The sequence below is a fragment of the Stegostoma tigrinum genome, chromosome 37, assembly GCF_030684315.1.
Source record: "Stegostoma tigrinum isolate sSteTig4 chromosome 37, sSteTig4.hap1, whole genome shotgun sequence".
NCBI lineage: Eukaryota > Metazoa > Chordata > Chondrichthyes > Orectolobiformes > Stegostomatidae > Stegostoma > Stegostoma tigrinum.
The window spans coordinates 21,204,543-21,222,266 of NC_081390.1; the positions used below are offsets into that span (position 1 = coordinate 21,204,543).

General features: G+C 47.5%; 1 protein-coding gene across 1 annotated transcript in view; it reads right to left on the reverse strand.

Annotated features, from left to right (window-relative positions):
• The window catches only part of ret (ret proto-oncogene receptor tyrosine kinase), a 116,016-nt gene that overhangs the window by 7,127 nt on the left and 91,165 nt on the right, over nt 1-17,724 (reverse strand). The window contains exons 14-19 of the mRNA XM_048563787.2: nt 14,308-14,519; nt 11,266-11,388; nt 10,236-10,306; nt 8,048-8,185; nt 5,652-5,751; nt 218-365 (exon numbers count right to left, since the gene is read on the reverse strand). Coding sequence (XP_048419744.1) covers nt 218-365; nt 5,652-5,751; nt 8,048-8,185; nt 10,236-10,306; nt 11,266-11,388; nt 14,308-14,519 — 792 coding nt within the window. The remainder of the gene's footprint in view (nt 1-217; nt 366-5,651; nt 5,752-8,047; nt 8,186-10,235; nt 10,307-11,265; nt 11,389-14,307; nt 14,520-17,724) is intronic.

Below are 17,724 nucleotides of genomic sequence, written 5' to 3' on the forward strand. Positions count from 1 at the left end.
ATAACTAAATGTACACTATGAGGAAGGGGACGGGGCTCCACTATGCATGCACCGTGCCTGAATTCAATGAATCCAGGGCACTCAGAGGAGTGTTTGTAGGTTTGGGTGAACCCTCTGTCGCCGAATCTTGGAGGCGTTCTGTGTAAACAAGGTCATCAGCTGCAGCAGTGTGTCTGAAAATGAGCTTAGAATCTAGTAAATGCATGTGAAATTCTACCGTAGAGTTTGTTTTCAATCCATGTGGAGGGGAGGGACCGAGGGAGGGGAGCATTATTACAGTCTACCAATGGCGTCTCTTCTTCTGCCACTCCATCGTCATAGAGCAGGGAGTCTGATGGCGTGGAGGCTGCAAGGTCCAAGTAGTCCTGGAGATTAAAAACAGAAAGTTTCACTCAGTGTTTTGCACCATTTTCAAAAATTGAACAAGCCAAATGAGAGGCGCAAGGAAACAGAGAGAATTACAGGATCATGATGGTGCAGGAGGAGGCCATTTGGGCCATCATGTCAGCACCATCTCCCCCATCGACCCACTGACTTCGGTGTTGTTCTCCCACTCTTACCCTGTAATCCTGCAGCTTCTTCCCTTTCAGGTGACAGTCTGATTCCCTTTTGAAATCCTCAACTGAACATTCGATGAGTAACTCACCTCCTGATTCCCCAAACCCATTCAACCAGCTACGAGGCACAAGCCAGGAGTGTAACAGGACAGGCCCCAGTTGCCAACGACATTCAAGAAGCTTGACACCACTCAGGACAAAGCAGACCCTGTTTGATTGGCATCACATCCACTAACACACACTCCCTGAGAACCACTATCACTCAGTCGCAGCAGTGTGTACCATCTACAAGGTGCACTACAGAAATTCACCAAAGATCCTCACACAGCACCTTCCAAACCCATTACCATCAGCATCTAGAAGGGTAAGGGCAGCAGATACATGGGAACAGCACCAGCCACAAGTTCCCTTCCAAGCCACTCACCATCCTGACTGGAAAATATATCACTATTTTCACGGTGTCACTGGGTCAAAATGCTGGAAATCCCTGCCGAATAGCATTGTGGCTGTTCCCAAAACAAATGCACTGCAGTGATTCAAGGAAGCATCTCACCATCACCTTTTGAAGGGGAACTAGAGATGGATAATAAATGCTGGCCAGGCCAGCGAACCTCACATCCCGTGAATAAATAGGAAAAAGCAATTCTCTTTCAACATTACTGTGCTCTGCTGACATAATGAGCTTCTATTTTGTTCAGCAACCTTTCACATTGTTACTGTATTGGAAATCTAAATACACCACATCTATACCCTCGATAACAAGGTGTTCAGCTGGATGAACACAGCAGGCCAAGCAGCATCACTGGAGCAGGAAGGCTGACATTTCGGGCCTAAACCGTTCATCAGAAATGCTGCAGTGGAAGACAGATCCCCTGAGATTTGTCCGGAGGGAGGAGGGTAACTTCTTCAGGTTAGGCATCCTTAGAAGAGGTTTCGCAGTGAGGTTAAAATTGTATCAGAGATAATAGGAACTGCAGATGCTGGAGATTCTGAGATAACAAGGTGTAGGCCCAAACCATCAGCTTTTGTGCTCCTATAATGCTGCTTAGCCTGCTGTGTTCATCCAGCTCTACACCTTGTTATCTCAGATTCTCCAGCATCTGCAGTTCCTATAATCTCTCCTCCCCATCTATACCCTCCCCTGAATTCATCCTGCTTGTGACTTACTTCTAATAAATTTAGAAATTCATTTTCTCACAAAACCATGTTGCCTGTGCCTGATAATGTAATGATATTCTCAATGTCCTGCTATCACCACCTTAATCATGGATTTCAGCATATTCCCAATGATGGATGTTAGGCTAGCTGACCTACGGTTTCTTTTCCTTCGGTCTCCTTCCCATCTAGAATGAAGGTGTCACATTTGTGATTCTACAATCCACTGTGACCCTACACTCCCCCTAATTTCAGCGGGTACTATGTGGATCTCAAAGGATCGACTGTGACAGCAGCTGAAGAAATTAAAAGTGTATGTGTCAATCCTATGCACAGACTCTCTGAGTGTGCAGCCAAGCTGCTTCAAGGGAATGTCACTGGGACTTTTCCAGGATCTAAAGAATTTTGAAACGTCACAACCAGTGTGCTACACCCTTCACAGGAGGAAATCTACTAAATTTATTTGGTCTGGTCTACCTGTGCCTTGCAGGAGTGGTGATGGTCTAGTGGTGTTATTGCTGGGTTATTAATCCAGAAACCCTGGCAATGTTGTGGGCATTTGGCTTTTAAACCCATCATAACATATGACAGAATTTGAATTCAATTTTTTTTTAAAAAGTCTGGAATTAAGTCTAATAACTGTCAGGAAAAACCCACTTGACTCACTAATGTCTTTTTTCGAAAGCTAATTGCTCCCCTTACCCAATCTAGGCTACACATAACTTGGGATCCACTGCAATGAGCTGATCAGAAATAATCAAAAACATAGACTGGGCGACCAATTTGCAGAACATCTACATTCTGTCCACACAAATGCCACTTCAACACACCACCATGTTCCCTGGCCAGCATCTGTGTCTCAGGCTTGCTGTAGTGCTCCAGTGAAGGTCAGTGCAAGCTGGCAGAATGGCAGTTCATCCTTTGCTCAGGGGACCCTACTGCCTTCAAGACTCAATGTCAAGTTTAATAATCTTAGAGTATGAACATCTTCTTTCATGTCCTTTACCCATCAAACCCACCCACCCCCCCCCACACCCAGGTCCTGCCATGACATGTGTTGCGATCAGCGCAGCTAAACCACTGTCACCTTCTCACAGTCTCCATGATGAGCTTTTCTCTTTCCCTGGCTCACCATTATCCATCCTTTGTCAACCCAACTGTTTGTTTTCTCTCTCTGGCCTCCATCTCTGCCTATCCACTCACTCTTTCCCTCCTACCCTCTGTCTTCAGCACATGAGCCACCATTTCCTAGCTACTACCAGTTCTGAAGAAGGGTCACTGGACGCAAGATGTTCCTTCTGCTTCCTCTCCACAGGTGCTGTCAGACCTGCTGAGTTTCTCTAGCAATTTCTGTTATTGTTTCAGATTTCCAACATCAGCAGTTCTTTGATTTTTTTTGCACACATAGCAATGTGCTTGACTCCAACTATTTTCTGCGCAGTTTGGGATGGGCAGCAAGTGCCTGCCTGGCCAGCAATGCCAACATCCATGAACAGGAGAAAGAAAGTCTCATCATCTGTATCCTCTAAGGCCCAATGAAACAAGCTGTCTGATCCAGAGACATGTTCATAGATCATAGAATCCCTACAGTGTGAAAACTGGAAACTGTCCACACTGACCCTCAGAGCATCTCACCCAGCTTTAATCCACCTAATCTACACATCCCTGAACATCAAGGGGCAACTTAGCATGGCCAATCCACCCTAACCTGCACATCTTTGGATGGTAGGAGGAAGCCGGAGCACCCAGAGGAAACCCACACAGACACAAGGAGAATGTGCAAACTCCACACAGACAGTCGCCCGAGGGTGGAATCGAACCCAGGTCCCTGGCGCTGTGAGGCTGGCCACCGTGCCACCATGCCGCCCTCCAGTTCTAAGTACCTTTCCTAGGTGACTGCTTTGAGTTACTCCCTCTTGCTTATCTCTTTACTTTTAAAACAGTGAGTGGATAGGTGGAGATGGAGCCCAGAGGTGTGTTCCCATTGACAGAAGGGTCGAGAACCAAGGGACACCAGCTTAAGATGGCTGTCACCTGGAGAAATGCCAACAAGAGAATAAACTTTTCTATACAGCAAGCAGTTAGAATATGGAAATGTTTTGTCGGAGAATGCGGTGGAGGCTAATTCCATTCAGGTGTCCAAAAGGAAATGATCTGAACAGGAAGGATTGTAAGGCTAAGGGCATAGAGCAGGGAATGGCATTAGATGACTGGCCGTGCAGAGAGTTAGCCCAGACAGGATGGATCAAATGTTCTGAGGAAGGGTCACCAGACCCGAAACATTAACTCTGTCTTCTCCTTCACAGATGCTGCCAGACCGGCTGAGCTTTTCCAGCACCTTTGATTTTGGATCAAATGTTCTCCTTCTAAGCTGTAACCTTGATAAAATCCTACAGTGTTAGTTACTTATTGGCTCCTGACTTACTTGATCACGGTTTTACCCGACGTCCTGGTTTCAGTGACTTTGCCCCTTGTCCAAAGCTTCTCAGTGGAATAAAACTCTTCCCCCCCCAATTACAGCAATGAATGCATCAGCCTGCACCCAGACTGAACTGGAGCAGTTCATCGACTTCGCTAACAAATTCCACCCTGCCCTCAAATTTACTCGGTCTGTCTCAGGTACCCCCCGGCCCTTTCTTCACCTCTCCGTTTCGATTTCTGGCAACAGCTTACAGATCAACATTTACCATAAACCCACAGACTCCATAGCCAGCTAGACTACTCCTCCTCACACCCTGTATCCTGCAAAAACTCCATCCCATTTTCCTGATTCCTCCGTCTCTGTTGAATCTGCTCTGACAAGGAGGCTTTCCATTCCCAAGCATCCTGGATGTCTGTCTTTTTTCAAACATCACTCTCTACCCCCCACCCACTGTCATCCAAACAGCCCTCCACCGCGCCTCCTCCATTCCCCACTCCACGGCTCTAAACCAACCCCTCCCTTCAAACATAATAAAGATTGGTTCTCCCGTGTCCTCACTTTCCACCCCACTAGTCTCTGGCATCCTTAAAAACTTCTATCAACTCCAACTGGACCCCACCATCTCGAACATCTTCCACTCCCACCACTTCTCTCTGCCTTCCGCAAGGACCATTTCCTTCACTACTCCTTAGTTCACACCACACTCGTCACTAACCACTCCAACCCGTCAGGTACCTTCCCCTGTAACCATAAAAGATGCAACACCTGCCCATATACCATCTCCTTCACCTTCATCCAGGGCCCTAAACAGCCCTTCCAAGTGAGATAGAGCTTCACCTGCATCTCCTCCAACCTTTTCTATTGCATTCGGTTCTCCTGATGTGGTCTTCCCGATGTCGGTGAGACCAAACATAGACTAGCTGACCATCTCTGCCTGGCCCAAAACGGCCAACCTAACCTCCCGGACACCATCCATTTCAATGCCCACCCCACTCCCCCTTCCAGCATGTCTGTCCTCAGCCTCCTCCAGTGTCACAGCGACCCTGAACATAGGTTTGAGGAACAACACCTTAACTCCAGCCTGTGCACCCTAGAGCCCAGACGACTCAACATTGAGTTCTCTAATTTCAAATAACCTTACCACCCATCCCCCGGCTCCCTTTCCAGCCCCACGGCCTCCCTTCCATTCCACCTACCGACCCTCCCTTCTAGCCACCAACTGGATTCAACCCTCCCATCGACCAACCGGACCGTACCCATCACCAGCATCCACCTATCACCACCATTCTGTCTCTATCCCTTCTCCCCTCTCTTTATCTACAGCTCCCCTTAACCCCACATCCAGTCCTGAAAACATTGATTGTTCCTTTCCTCCAGATGCTGCCTGGCTTGTTGTGTTCTTCCAGCCTCTGTTTGTCTACCTTGGATTCCAGCATCAGCAGTTTTTTTTGTCTCCAATAAAATTAGTATTTGGAATGGTTGGGGGTGAGATTCAGTCAGTAGAACATTGCACTCACCCGACTCTTCACCATCATTTTCTCCAGCTCTTTGCTGATTTCTGTGAACGTAGGCCGTTTGTCTGGCTCCTGTTTCCAACATCGCAGCATCAAGTTGTACCTGAGGGAGAATTACAGCACATTTGCAACACTAACTGTACCCAAGAGAGGGAGAGAATTACATTGGATGACAACATTCCACACAAAGGAACAGACTACCCAACCTACACACATCACCCGCACCTCACACACACCTCCCCACCCCTCACACACGCCTCCCCATCATCTCACACACACCTCCCCATCATCTCACACACACCTCCCCATCATCTCACACACACCTCCCCACCCCTCACACACGCCTCCCCATCATCTCACACACACCTCCCCATCATCTCACACACACCTCCCCATCATCTCACACACACCTCCCCATCATCTCACACACACCTCCCCATCATCTCACACACACCTCCCCATCATCTCACACACACCTCCCCATCATCTCACACACACCTCCCCACCCTCTCACACACAGCTCCCCATCATCTCACACACAGCTCCCCATCATCTCACACACAGCTCCCCATCATCTCACACACACCTCCCCATCATCTCACACACGCCTCCCCACCCCTCACACACATCACCCACACCTCACACACACCTCCCAACCCTCACACACACCTCCCCTTACCTCACACACCTCGCCACCCTCACACACATCAACCGCACCTCACACACACCTCCCCACCCTCACACACAGCTCCCCACCCTCACACACAGCTCCCCATCATCTCACACGCACCTCCCCATCATCTCACACATCTCCCCACCCTCACACACGCCTCCCCATACCTCACACACACACCTCCCCGCCCTCCCACACACCTCCCAACCCTCCCACACACCTCCCAACCCTCGCACACACCTCCCAACCCTCGCACACACCTCCCAACCCTCGCACACACCTCCCAACCCTCGCACACACCTCCCAACCCTCGCACACACCTCCCAACCCTCGCACACACCTCCCAACCCTCGCACACACCTCCCAACCCTCGCACACACCTCCCAACCCTCGCACACACCTCCCCTTACCTCACACACACCTCCCCACCCCTCACACACACCTCCCCTTACCTCCCCACCCTCACACACATCACCCGCACCTCACACACACCTCCCCATCATCTCATACGCGCCTCCTCACCCTCACACGCGCCTCCCCACCCTCACACGCGCCTCCCCACCCTCACACGCGCCTCCCCATACCTCACACGCGCCTCCCCATACCTCACACGCGCCTCCCCATACCTCACACGCGCCTCCCCATACCTCACACGCGCCTCCCCATACCTCACACGCGCCTCCCCATACCTCACACGTGCCTCCCCATACCTCACACGTGCCTCCCCATACCTCACACACACCTCCCCATACCTCACACACACACCTCCCCATCATCTCATACGCGCCTCCTCACCCTCACACGCGCCTCCCCACCCTCACACGCGCCTCCCCACCCTCACACGCGCCTCCCCATACCTCACACGCGCCTCCCCATACCTCACACGCGCCTCCCCATACCTCACACGCGCCTCCCCATACCTCACACGTGCCTCCCCATACCTCACACGTGCCTCCCCATACCTCACACGTGCCTCCCCATACCTCACACACACCTCCCCATACCTCACACACACACCTCCCCATCATCTCACACGCGCCTCCTCACCCTCACACGCGCCTCCCCACCCTCACACGCGCCTCCCCGCACCTCACACACACCTCCCCGTCATCTCATACGCGCCTCCTCACCCTCACACGCGCCTCCCCACCCTCACACGCGCCTCCCCATACCTCACACGCGCCTCCCCATACCTCACACGTGCCTCCCCATACCTCACACGTGCCTCCCCATACCGCACACGTGCCTCCCCACCCCTCACACACACCTCCCCATCATCTCACACGCGCCTCCTCACCCTCACACGCGCCTCCCCACCCTCACACGCGCCTCCCCACACCTCACACACACCTCCCCATCATCTCATACGCGCCTCCTCACCCTCACACGCGCCTCCCCACCCTCACACGCGCCTCCCCATACCTCACACGCGCCTCCCCACCCCTCACACACACCTCCCCACCCCTCACACACACCTCCCCATCCTCTCACACACACCTCCCCATCCTCTCACACACACCTCCCCATCCTCTCACACACCTCCCCATCATCTCACACGCGCCTCCCCACCCTCACACGCGCCTCCCCACCCTCACACGCGCCTCCCCACCCTCACACGCGCCTCCCCACACCTCACACGCGCCTCCCCACCCCGCACACACACCTCCCCACCCCTCATTGAGAAATTACAGCCAGTGTCATGTGGTTTTAATGTTCATTGTCGTACATTTCCTCACTGCAGTTTTCCGGTCTCTCCATCCGGTATCCAGTTTTCAGGAGATTGAAGAGGCGTTCCGGGGCAATTCCAGGGTATGGATTTCCACCCAGTGTCACGATTTCCCAAAGAAGAATGCCAAAGGACCAGCTGGGCGGAGCAGGAGAAAGCAAAGTACCTACCGTTAGCAAGAATGACCCTCCGAGATTTGGCCCAATGTCTTAATTGGTTAAGGCTGCATCGAACTCAGGTGCACGGTCTGAGATCGATCCTTGGTTTTAGTGCTGAATTAGTCAGAATTTCTAGTTCACGTGGATATTGGCCCCACCAATACAACCAGTTAAAAAGGACGATTTGAAAGCAATGCAGGGAAATGAGATCTGAGGGTACACTTGCTATCATCTCTTCAAATCTGTTTATGGCCAACAGCACCACTAAGTGGAACACTGCACACCCTTGTGCAAAGTTAAAGTGTGGCACTTGAACTCACATCCAGGAGCAATGCGCCATGTATTATAAATTACCGTCAATAAGGATGAAATACATGAGATTACGATTGTTAGCAGCTCCTGAGACTTACTTTCAAAGTGCTGACAACGTTTGGTATTTGGAATGAATCTTTTTCCCTGTGTTTTGACTAGCACTTTGTACCTTATTTCTATTTGCCCCACTGTGCTCTCTCCATCTAATCTGACCTTCCCAATCTCAACATTTTCCTTGTAATGTCTTTTTGGCAGAAGATTATCTTGGAGCCAGTCTTTGTAGCAAATCGTTGACATTAAAGTCTATCTGCTTTTCCTTACTTTAAGGTACAGCAAGGACAGATTGTGGTTTGCAAGGTTTCAAAAATGCATTGATTTTTTTTGATTAAGAGCTATCTGGCCTTTGCATGACAGGCTCAGATTCAGTAAAGGCGCTAGGTCACAGATATAGCCACATCCAATGGCCATTTTTCCTGGTGGTTCCTGTCTACCTCTGTAAATGCAGCAACTTTTACATCTGACTCAGGACATGGACCATTGATTGCCCATCCCTAATTGCCTTTGAGAAGATGGTGCTGCCCCACCTTCTTGAACCACAACAGTCTGTGCAAGGGCAGGTACACCCACAGGGGTGTTAGAGGGGGGATTTCCAGGATTTTGATCCAGTAGCGGTGATATGGTTCCTGACTGTAGAATCCCTACCATCAGGTCTGAAGTGACCCTCCGAAGAGTAACCCACTCCATCCCTGTAAACTCACATTTCCCATGGCTAACCCACCTAGGTTGCATCCGTGGAAAATATGAGCAATTTAGCTTGGCCAATCTCCCTAACCTGCACAACTCTAGATGGTGGGAGGAAACCAGAGCACCTGGAGGAAACCCACACAGAGAACATGCAAACTCCACACAGACAGTCATCCAAGGATGGGATTGAACCCGAGTCCCTGGTGCTGTGAGGCAGCAGTGCTAATCACTGAGCCACCGTGCTGCCTCATCTAATTACCCCACCTAGTATATACCATTGAGAGCTTGGTTCCTAATAAAAACTATACGTTAAATCTCAAAGCTTAAGAAGAATTAACAAGGCATACTAATCTGACATCTCAGACTTACATATGCATACTAACTTAGATTAATATTACATGACATACACAGTTAGTTTCACTGACTGACTGACTAAAAGGCTGGCTGATTGTACAGAGTAATATACAACATGTCATCTTCCTGTCTTTAAAGGTGCAATGCATTTCTGAGCCTTGTGCAATAATAAAAGAGTTCCAGGTCAGGATGGTGTAGGTACCTTGGAGGGAAACCTAAATGTTCCCATGTATCTGCTGCTCATGTCCTTCCAGACAGCAGTGGCCACTGGTTTGGAAGGATACGATACTAATTTTCCTATTGTCTGGCCTATCAATAACGTAAGCACACAGTATCAATTACAACAGCAAAATTCAACATCAGTGGCAGATATAGCAGGAACTGCTGGAGAACTGGAGATAACATGGTGTGAAGCTGGATGAACACAGCAGGCCAAGCAGCATCAGAGGAGCAGGAAGGCTGACGTTTAGGACCTTTCTGAAGAAAAGTCTAGGCCCGAATAGTCAGCCTTCCTGCTCCTCTGATGCTGCTTGGCCTGCGGTGTTCATCCAGCTCTACACCTTATTATCAACGGCAGATAACCTCGGCTCCCGGTTCTAATACAGACAAGGAAGACTTACACATCACTTTGCGAGGTGTAGATGTGATCAAACAAAGACTCAATCGCCATCCATTTGACGGGAATCCGACCCTAAAGACAGGTCAAAGTAAAAGAAAGAAATCATTTGTCGGATATTTGGAGTGAGTCAGAGGCCATGCTTCCTACTCTACCAACAGGGAGGGGACAATATGTAGTGTAGCAAGGAGACCTTCCACTGCCTAGCTTTTAACTATTCGCTCACCAGACTCCTACTAAAGGCTCTCATGGTCATTATACTGCATGCAACTCAGAGGCTGGGAGTCCACATCCACATTGGCAAGTTTTAAAACTGAATTTAATTCAGGAGGCAGTGTGTTGGCTTTCATCAGAAGCTGTTGTCACAATTCAACCGCTTTAGCGAACACTTTGTCAGCAAGATCCTTGTTCGGCTTCTAAATACCTCAAGGTGGCATTGGAAAGGATAGTCTCTTTCATGCCTTCAGAAGTGGTCAAACAAATTGCTGGAGCTCTCCTCCCACCCCAAATACAACACACCAGGCAGTCAGTTTTCTACTCCTTGTGATTTCTTTTTAGAAAAACGTCAAGGCATCAACAATGCAAAGGGATTAGGTGGCACAAAAATACCCAACTTTGTTTATTGAGAAGTTAATCATACTGTTACGCAGTTGGAGAAGATGAATGTCTGATTTGGTAGCTTGTTCACAGCGAATGGACATGAAACCTGAGTCACATGATACACCGCATCATTTCTCTTCTCGTTATGTACACAGAAAACTTGACCTCACCCACTAGAGGGGTATATCACCTCACCCACTAGAGGAGTAATATCACCTCACCCACTAGAAGGGGAAAAATTATATGAGCTACCACCACCTTCTCATGACTTGGCCTCCTCAAAGCGATGGATGATGAACACAGCATTGGTCTTATGGATGTATTCCAATGCCAATCAAAAAGGAACCTAGTCACACCTACAAGTGTTATGAAGTTACAAATGATGTACTGAGGTGGGGTTTGCAGATGATAGATAACAAATGAAGAGACACTACCTTGCTTCGTTTTACATAAGAGTCCTCCTCGTACACATCCCTGGAGAGCCCAAAATCAGAGATCTTCATCTTACGTCCCTCGGCGACTAGAACATTCCGTGCTGCCAGGTCACGATGGACCAGCTGGGAAGAAAACACATTGATGAAGGATGCTAAATGAATACACGTACCATATGAAACCACATGGTGACAATGTCTAACAGCTCTGACTGCAACCTCAAGGCAGTGCAGTATGTAATGGTCATTCTTTGCTGGGTGGACAGAGAGAATTTAATTTATTATAATTCAGGTCATTCACTGACCATCCCAGTCAAATTGACAATGTGTATGCAACTCACAGCTGAGGTAACTATATTAACAATGGTCAAATTGATTTAGTCAGCGAGAAGATCATTTGGTTCTTCCTTTGGAGAACAGTATGATGCCTGTCCAAGGTGAAATTTACTACTTAGCTGGCCAGGCCATGTCTCCTGCATGGAACACTATAGAATATCTTTTTCACAGGTAATATAAACAGAAAATGTTACAGAAACTTAGCAGGTCTGGCAGCATCTGTGGAGAGAACCAGAGTCAACGTTCTAAAGAGGAGTCGTATTGGATTCCTCTTCAGAACTGACGATAGAGATGGAAAAGGATGGAAGGTGCGCGTGGAACAGAAGAGAAGGTGAGGATAGGTTTAGTGGGCAACAGAGAGGAGAGAGCACAGATATCACAGTGCAAAAGGCAAAGGAAATGGTGATGATTGTACAAGGGAGAGATAAGTCCAGTCTAGCTGTGATGGCAGAATATAGGAAAATGAGACATCCTTCTATAGGTAGAAACAGGAGGTTCTGGAGAAAGTCAGCGGGTCCTGGAAGCATCTGTGGAGACAGAGTAAGAGTTATTGGTTCAAGTCCATTATGGCTCTTCGTCAGAACTGAAGAACTAGTTTCGCAGAAGTGTCATACAGGAGTCAATGTTACCTCTGTTGCTCTCTCCACAGAGTGTCTCCAGCACTCTCTGTTGCTATCTCAGACTTCTAGCATCTATACCCTTATTCACCCTTCAACGGAGAACTGACCCGGCAAATGGCCAAGGGTTCATTTTACATGGGCACCCGAGAAAAGGGCCTTACAAACTCCTGCATTGCAGATACCTCTCATAGATAAAGAGAGTCACCAACCAGCCCATTGGAGACAAGTGCTGGAACCTGCTTCAGCGTTGTTCCATGAACATTGACACAAAGACTTATCGCATCCAATGTGCCCAAAGGCAGCAACTGAATCTTCCCCCCTGCCCAAACTGCCAACAACCATAACATGAGTACCTGGTTCTGTGGGTATCCATCGATCTCGTGTTGGACTCTTCAGCCTTGAGGGGGCCCAGAAGAGATGATGGAATCACTTACAACTTGGACAAAGCCAAACAACAGTGTGTGTTGGGAGAGTCTCACAAGGTTATTCATGCTGAGTACTTGTTCCGTGAACATAAACATCTTTATGAAAACTGAAAGAACTGCGGACGCTGTAAATCAGGAACAAAACAGAAGTTGCTGGAAAAGCTCAGCAGGTCTGGCAGCATCTGTGAAGGAAAAACACAGAGTCAACATTTCAGGTGTGGTGACCCTGCCACAGAAGGGTCTGGGGAAGGGTCACCAGACTCGAAACGTTAACTCTGATGTTTTTCTTCACAGATGCTGCCAGACCAGCTGAGCTACTGCAGGAGCTTCTGTTTTGTTCCTGACGAACATCTTTGTGCTAGCTGATGAGGGGATGGGTTAGTCTTATACAAGAAGCTCTCACAGAACCCATACAATATGACAGTACCAACTTAACCCACCAAATGTAAATGTGTCACTGGATAGCCATCTGAGAAGGCACTGCCAAAGCTCTGGACTGTCTGGAGTGGGATTCAAACCCAGCACATTCGGATTCAGAAGCAGCAACCACCCATCCCCATGTGGAGTGATTGACAGGTAAGATTTAAGGTATAAACCCACCACTCACTTCCTCAAAGTGCCCCATAAGCTTGAGTTACCCAATACAGGGAGAGCTAGCCATGTGGATACAAAATTGGTTCAGAGGGAGGAGACAGAGGGTGATGCTGGAAGATCGCTTTTCAAACTGGAGGCCTGTGACCAGCGATGTGCCACAGGGATCAGTGTTGGATCCGCTACTTTTTGTCATTTGCATAAATGATTTGGATGTGAATACAGGGGGCATGGTTAATAAGTTTGCAGATGACACTAAATTGGTGATGTGGTGGACAGCGAAGAAATTTAGCTCAGAGTGCATCAAGACCTTGACCAGGTGGGCTGAAGGGTGGCTGTTGGGCTTTAATCTAGATAAACGTGAGGCGTATATTTTAGTCGGGTAAATCATGGCAATAAACTTGTCTTTAATGGTCAGTATATTGAACTCAAGGGTTGGGAATGTCATGGTGCGGCTGTACAGGACATTGGTTAGGCCATTTTTGGAATTCTGTATTCAATTCTGGTCTCCTTGCCACAGGAAAGATGTTGTGAAACTTGAAAGGTTTAGAAAAGATTTACAAGAATGTTTCCGGGGCTGGAGGGTTTGAGCTACAGGGAGAGGCTGAATAGGCTGGGACTATTTTCCCTGGAGCGTCGGAGGCTGAGGGGGTAACCTTATAGAGGCTTACAACATCATGGATCATGGGGGGCATGGAGAGGGTGAATAGACAAGGTCTTTTCCCCAGAGTGGGGGAGTCTAAAACTAGAGGGCGTAAGTTTAAGGTGAGAGAGGTGAAAGATTTAAATGTGACCTAACGGACAATGTTTTCAGGCAGAGGGTAGTACACGTATGGAATGAGCTGCCAGAGGAAGTGGTGGAAGCTGGTACAATTACAACATTTGAAAGGCCTCTGGATGGGTACATGAGTAGGGAGAGTTTAGAGGGATACGGGCCAAATGCTGGCCGATGGGATGAGATTAATTTAGGATAGCTGGTCGGCATGGACAAGTTAGACTGAAGGGTCTGTTTCCGTCTCTAGACTCTAAGACAGTAAGACCTTCGACAACAGATGCCCAAAGTAAAAGATCACCTTCATTTCAGCCAGGTACTGCATGCCACGGGAGATCTGCCAGGCAAAGGATATCAAATCTCCCATGGTGAGGGCTCGCTCATCCGGATTATCCAAGTAACTGGAATTTCGATTGCCTTCACCCAAGTAACTAGGGCCGACCTTGCGACTTTCCCTTAGGAAGCTCCTCAGAGATCCGTATTTGGCATATTCCACGATGAGATACAAAGGGCCTGCCGAAGAAAGGTGCAAGTTATTGCCAAGTAAACTCTTCTAATCTACACGCCGTACACAATACAATTCCCCCATTTACCAGTAACACCATTCTGTTTCAGATCACGAAGGAGTAAAGGGAACCGGAAATGGATTTAATCCCTTCAGGAGCTGACACCATTTGGACAGAAAGGCCAGGCAGGCCCGTGGCTACATCCTCCAGGAGAAAGAGAAGTTTGAGAGAGGGATGTGGTAGAGTAGATAAAATTCCAAGCGGATTTAATAGGGTAAGTATAGAGAAAATGTTTATGCATTCTCCCTTGTAGGTGGGGCAGGGAGTCCAAAACTAAGGTTCACAAATAACAGATAGTTATTAAATAAATCCAACCAGGAATTCCAGAGAAATTCCAGAGAGAGGTACAGATATGGAGCTCACGACCAAAAGGAGTAGCTGAGGTGAATATAATCAATAGATGTAAGGTAAAAGTTAAAAGACACATTGGGCGAAAGAAATAGGTAATACTGATCAACTGTTTTAAAGAGATGTTGGGAGGAACATAAACATAAACACCAGGACAGATCACATTTTAACCTGAGGGTTTTTATTCACCCACACTATGTAGATATCACTGGCTCAGCCAGAACTTATTGCTCATCCCTAATTGCCCTAAAGAGGGTGGCAGTGAGTTGCCTTCTTGCAGTTCACGGACAGAAGGTATCTTAATACAGTCCGGAAGAAACATTAACTCTATTTCTCCTCCCACCCATGCTACCAGACCTGTTGAGCATTTGAAACACTTGCGGTTTTCATTACAGATTTAAGAATTCTATTACTTCCAAAAGAATTAAACCAAAGGGGCTTTTTTCTCAACAAGGTCTACGTAACTGCAGTCTCCCTAAAACATGGCACTGGATTTAATCCAGATGAGATCTAGCAGTTTCCACAAAACACAGAATGGATTCATCACAAGGGATTGAGCACTTGCTCCAGCCTCCGGAGAACATTGCTTTGGAACCCTTGCTGCACTTCCTGCCTCAGCCACTTACAACACCGTTTAATCTGAAACCTGAATCCAACAGCAGCAAAATCTTGTAGTTAAGTTCAGTTTGTATTGTAAGAAGTGTCCAAGGCTGGCACATGCTTACAATAGGATCCTCTTTGAGGTTCATTTTCTGCAAACAACATTTCTTGCAACACCAGTCTATGGGGCTAACTCATATTAACTAATGAAGGATACATATGTGTGTAACAAGAAGGACTTTCCTCAGCCCATTGATCCAATTGATCAAGATCTCTCTGTAATCTTAGATATCCTTCTTCACTGTCCACTATACCACCAATTTTGCTGTCATCGGCAAACTTACTAACAAATCCTTCTGCATACTCATCCAACTTGTTTATATAAATGACAAAAAGAAAGTGCACCCAACACCATTCTGTGTGGAAAACTGTTGGTCACAGGCCTCCAGTCCAAAACACAACCCCTTCACCACCAATCCCTGTTTCCTGCTAATTTTGTATCCAATTGGCAAGCTCACCCTGAATCCCATGTGATCTAACTTTACTTATTATTCTTAAGACTAGTTAACTTTATTATCACTAGATAAGAGAGAATGTTATCTCTTGAGAGATCACACAACACCAGGTAATAGTCCCATAGATTTATTTCAAAACAGAGGCTTTCGGAGAGTAGCCCCTTCATTAGCTGAAGGAGCAGTGCTCTGAAAGCTTGTGTTTTCAAATAAACCTGTTGGACTATTACCAGGTGTTGTGTGATTTCTGACCTTGTCCACCCCAGTCCAACACCAGCACCTCCACATCACTTCTTAAGAGATAGCAGTAGGTTCTGCTACAATAGTGTAGACGATAGAATTAACAATGAACTGACAAGCTCCAACCCTGAAACAGTTAATTATAAATCTCAGTGGCTGGGACTATTCCAAAGCTTGCATGTTAACCCTTTGAGATCAAATGCCTTATATGATAAAGTACATCACAGAGTGAGAATTCATTTAACTTCAGAATTGCCCCAAACATAGGTAAAACCTCTTGTCACACTTGTATAAGCCATTGATTTGGGCAATCCTGGTTCTGCAATAAAAACAAAGTTCCAGAGAAACTCAGCAGCTCTGGTAGCAACAGTGGAGAGAGAAACAGAGTTCTAGTGCAACTCTTCGTCAGAACTGAAGAGGTGGCAAGGTAATAGGCTTTATGCGGTTGAGAGAGGGATTAAGGTATGTGGAAACAAAGGGGAGGTTGGAGAAAACGTAGTGGATCAGAGATTAGAAATCAAAGACGTCACAGAAAAAGGCAAAGGGAGTAGCTGTGGGGAGGAGACAAAGAATTGGTCCAGTTGTTAATAGACAAATGAGGGTCAGTTCTGACTGAAAGCAAAAGTATAAAAACAAATTACAGACACTGGAAAATAAAACCAAGGGCAAATTTATTGATCTGAAGTTGTGGAGCTCAGGGCTGAGTCTTGCAGATCAAAATGTATCTAATCAGGAGATGAGATGTTGTTCCTCCAGATGCCATTGGGCTTCATTAAAAGACTTCAGGAGTCCCAGGACAGAAATCTGAGTGTGAGAGTAAGATGGTGCATTGAAATGGAAAGAGATCAGAAGGTCAAGTTCATGTCTGCAGATTGTATGGCATTTTTACCACAAGTTATGGCTCAATGATACAGCATTTGACTGCAGACTGAGAGGTACGCAGTTCAAATCTGGATGTCCCTTTGTACAGGCACTGTAACTCAACTTGAGCTGTTTTTCAATGCACTTAAATCTCATTGGATACACAACAGGTTGGAAAGTGGGTGTCATGGTGGCTCAGTGGTTAGCACTGCTGCCTCACAGCGTCAGGGACCTGGGTTTGATTCCTGCCTTAGGCGACTGTCTGTGTGGAGTTTGCACATTCTCCCCGCGTCTGCAGAGGTTTCATCTCACACTCCAAAGATGTGCAGTTTAGGTGGATGGGCATGCTAAATTGCCCATAGCTTCTCAGATGTGCAGGCTAGGTGGATTAGCCATGGGAAATATAGGGTAACAGAGATAGGCTGGGGGTGGTGGTGGTGGCATTGGTTTGGGTGAGATGCTCTTTGGAGGCACAGTGTGAACTCAATGGGCTGAATAGCCTGCTTTCACACTGTAGGCATTCTCATCTATTCTAGTCTGCATTTAGTCTCTCCAATGTGAACTGCATTGGTTCTATCTTAATCTGGTTTT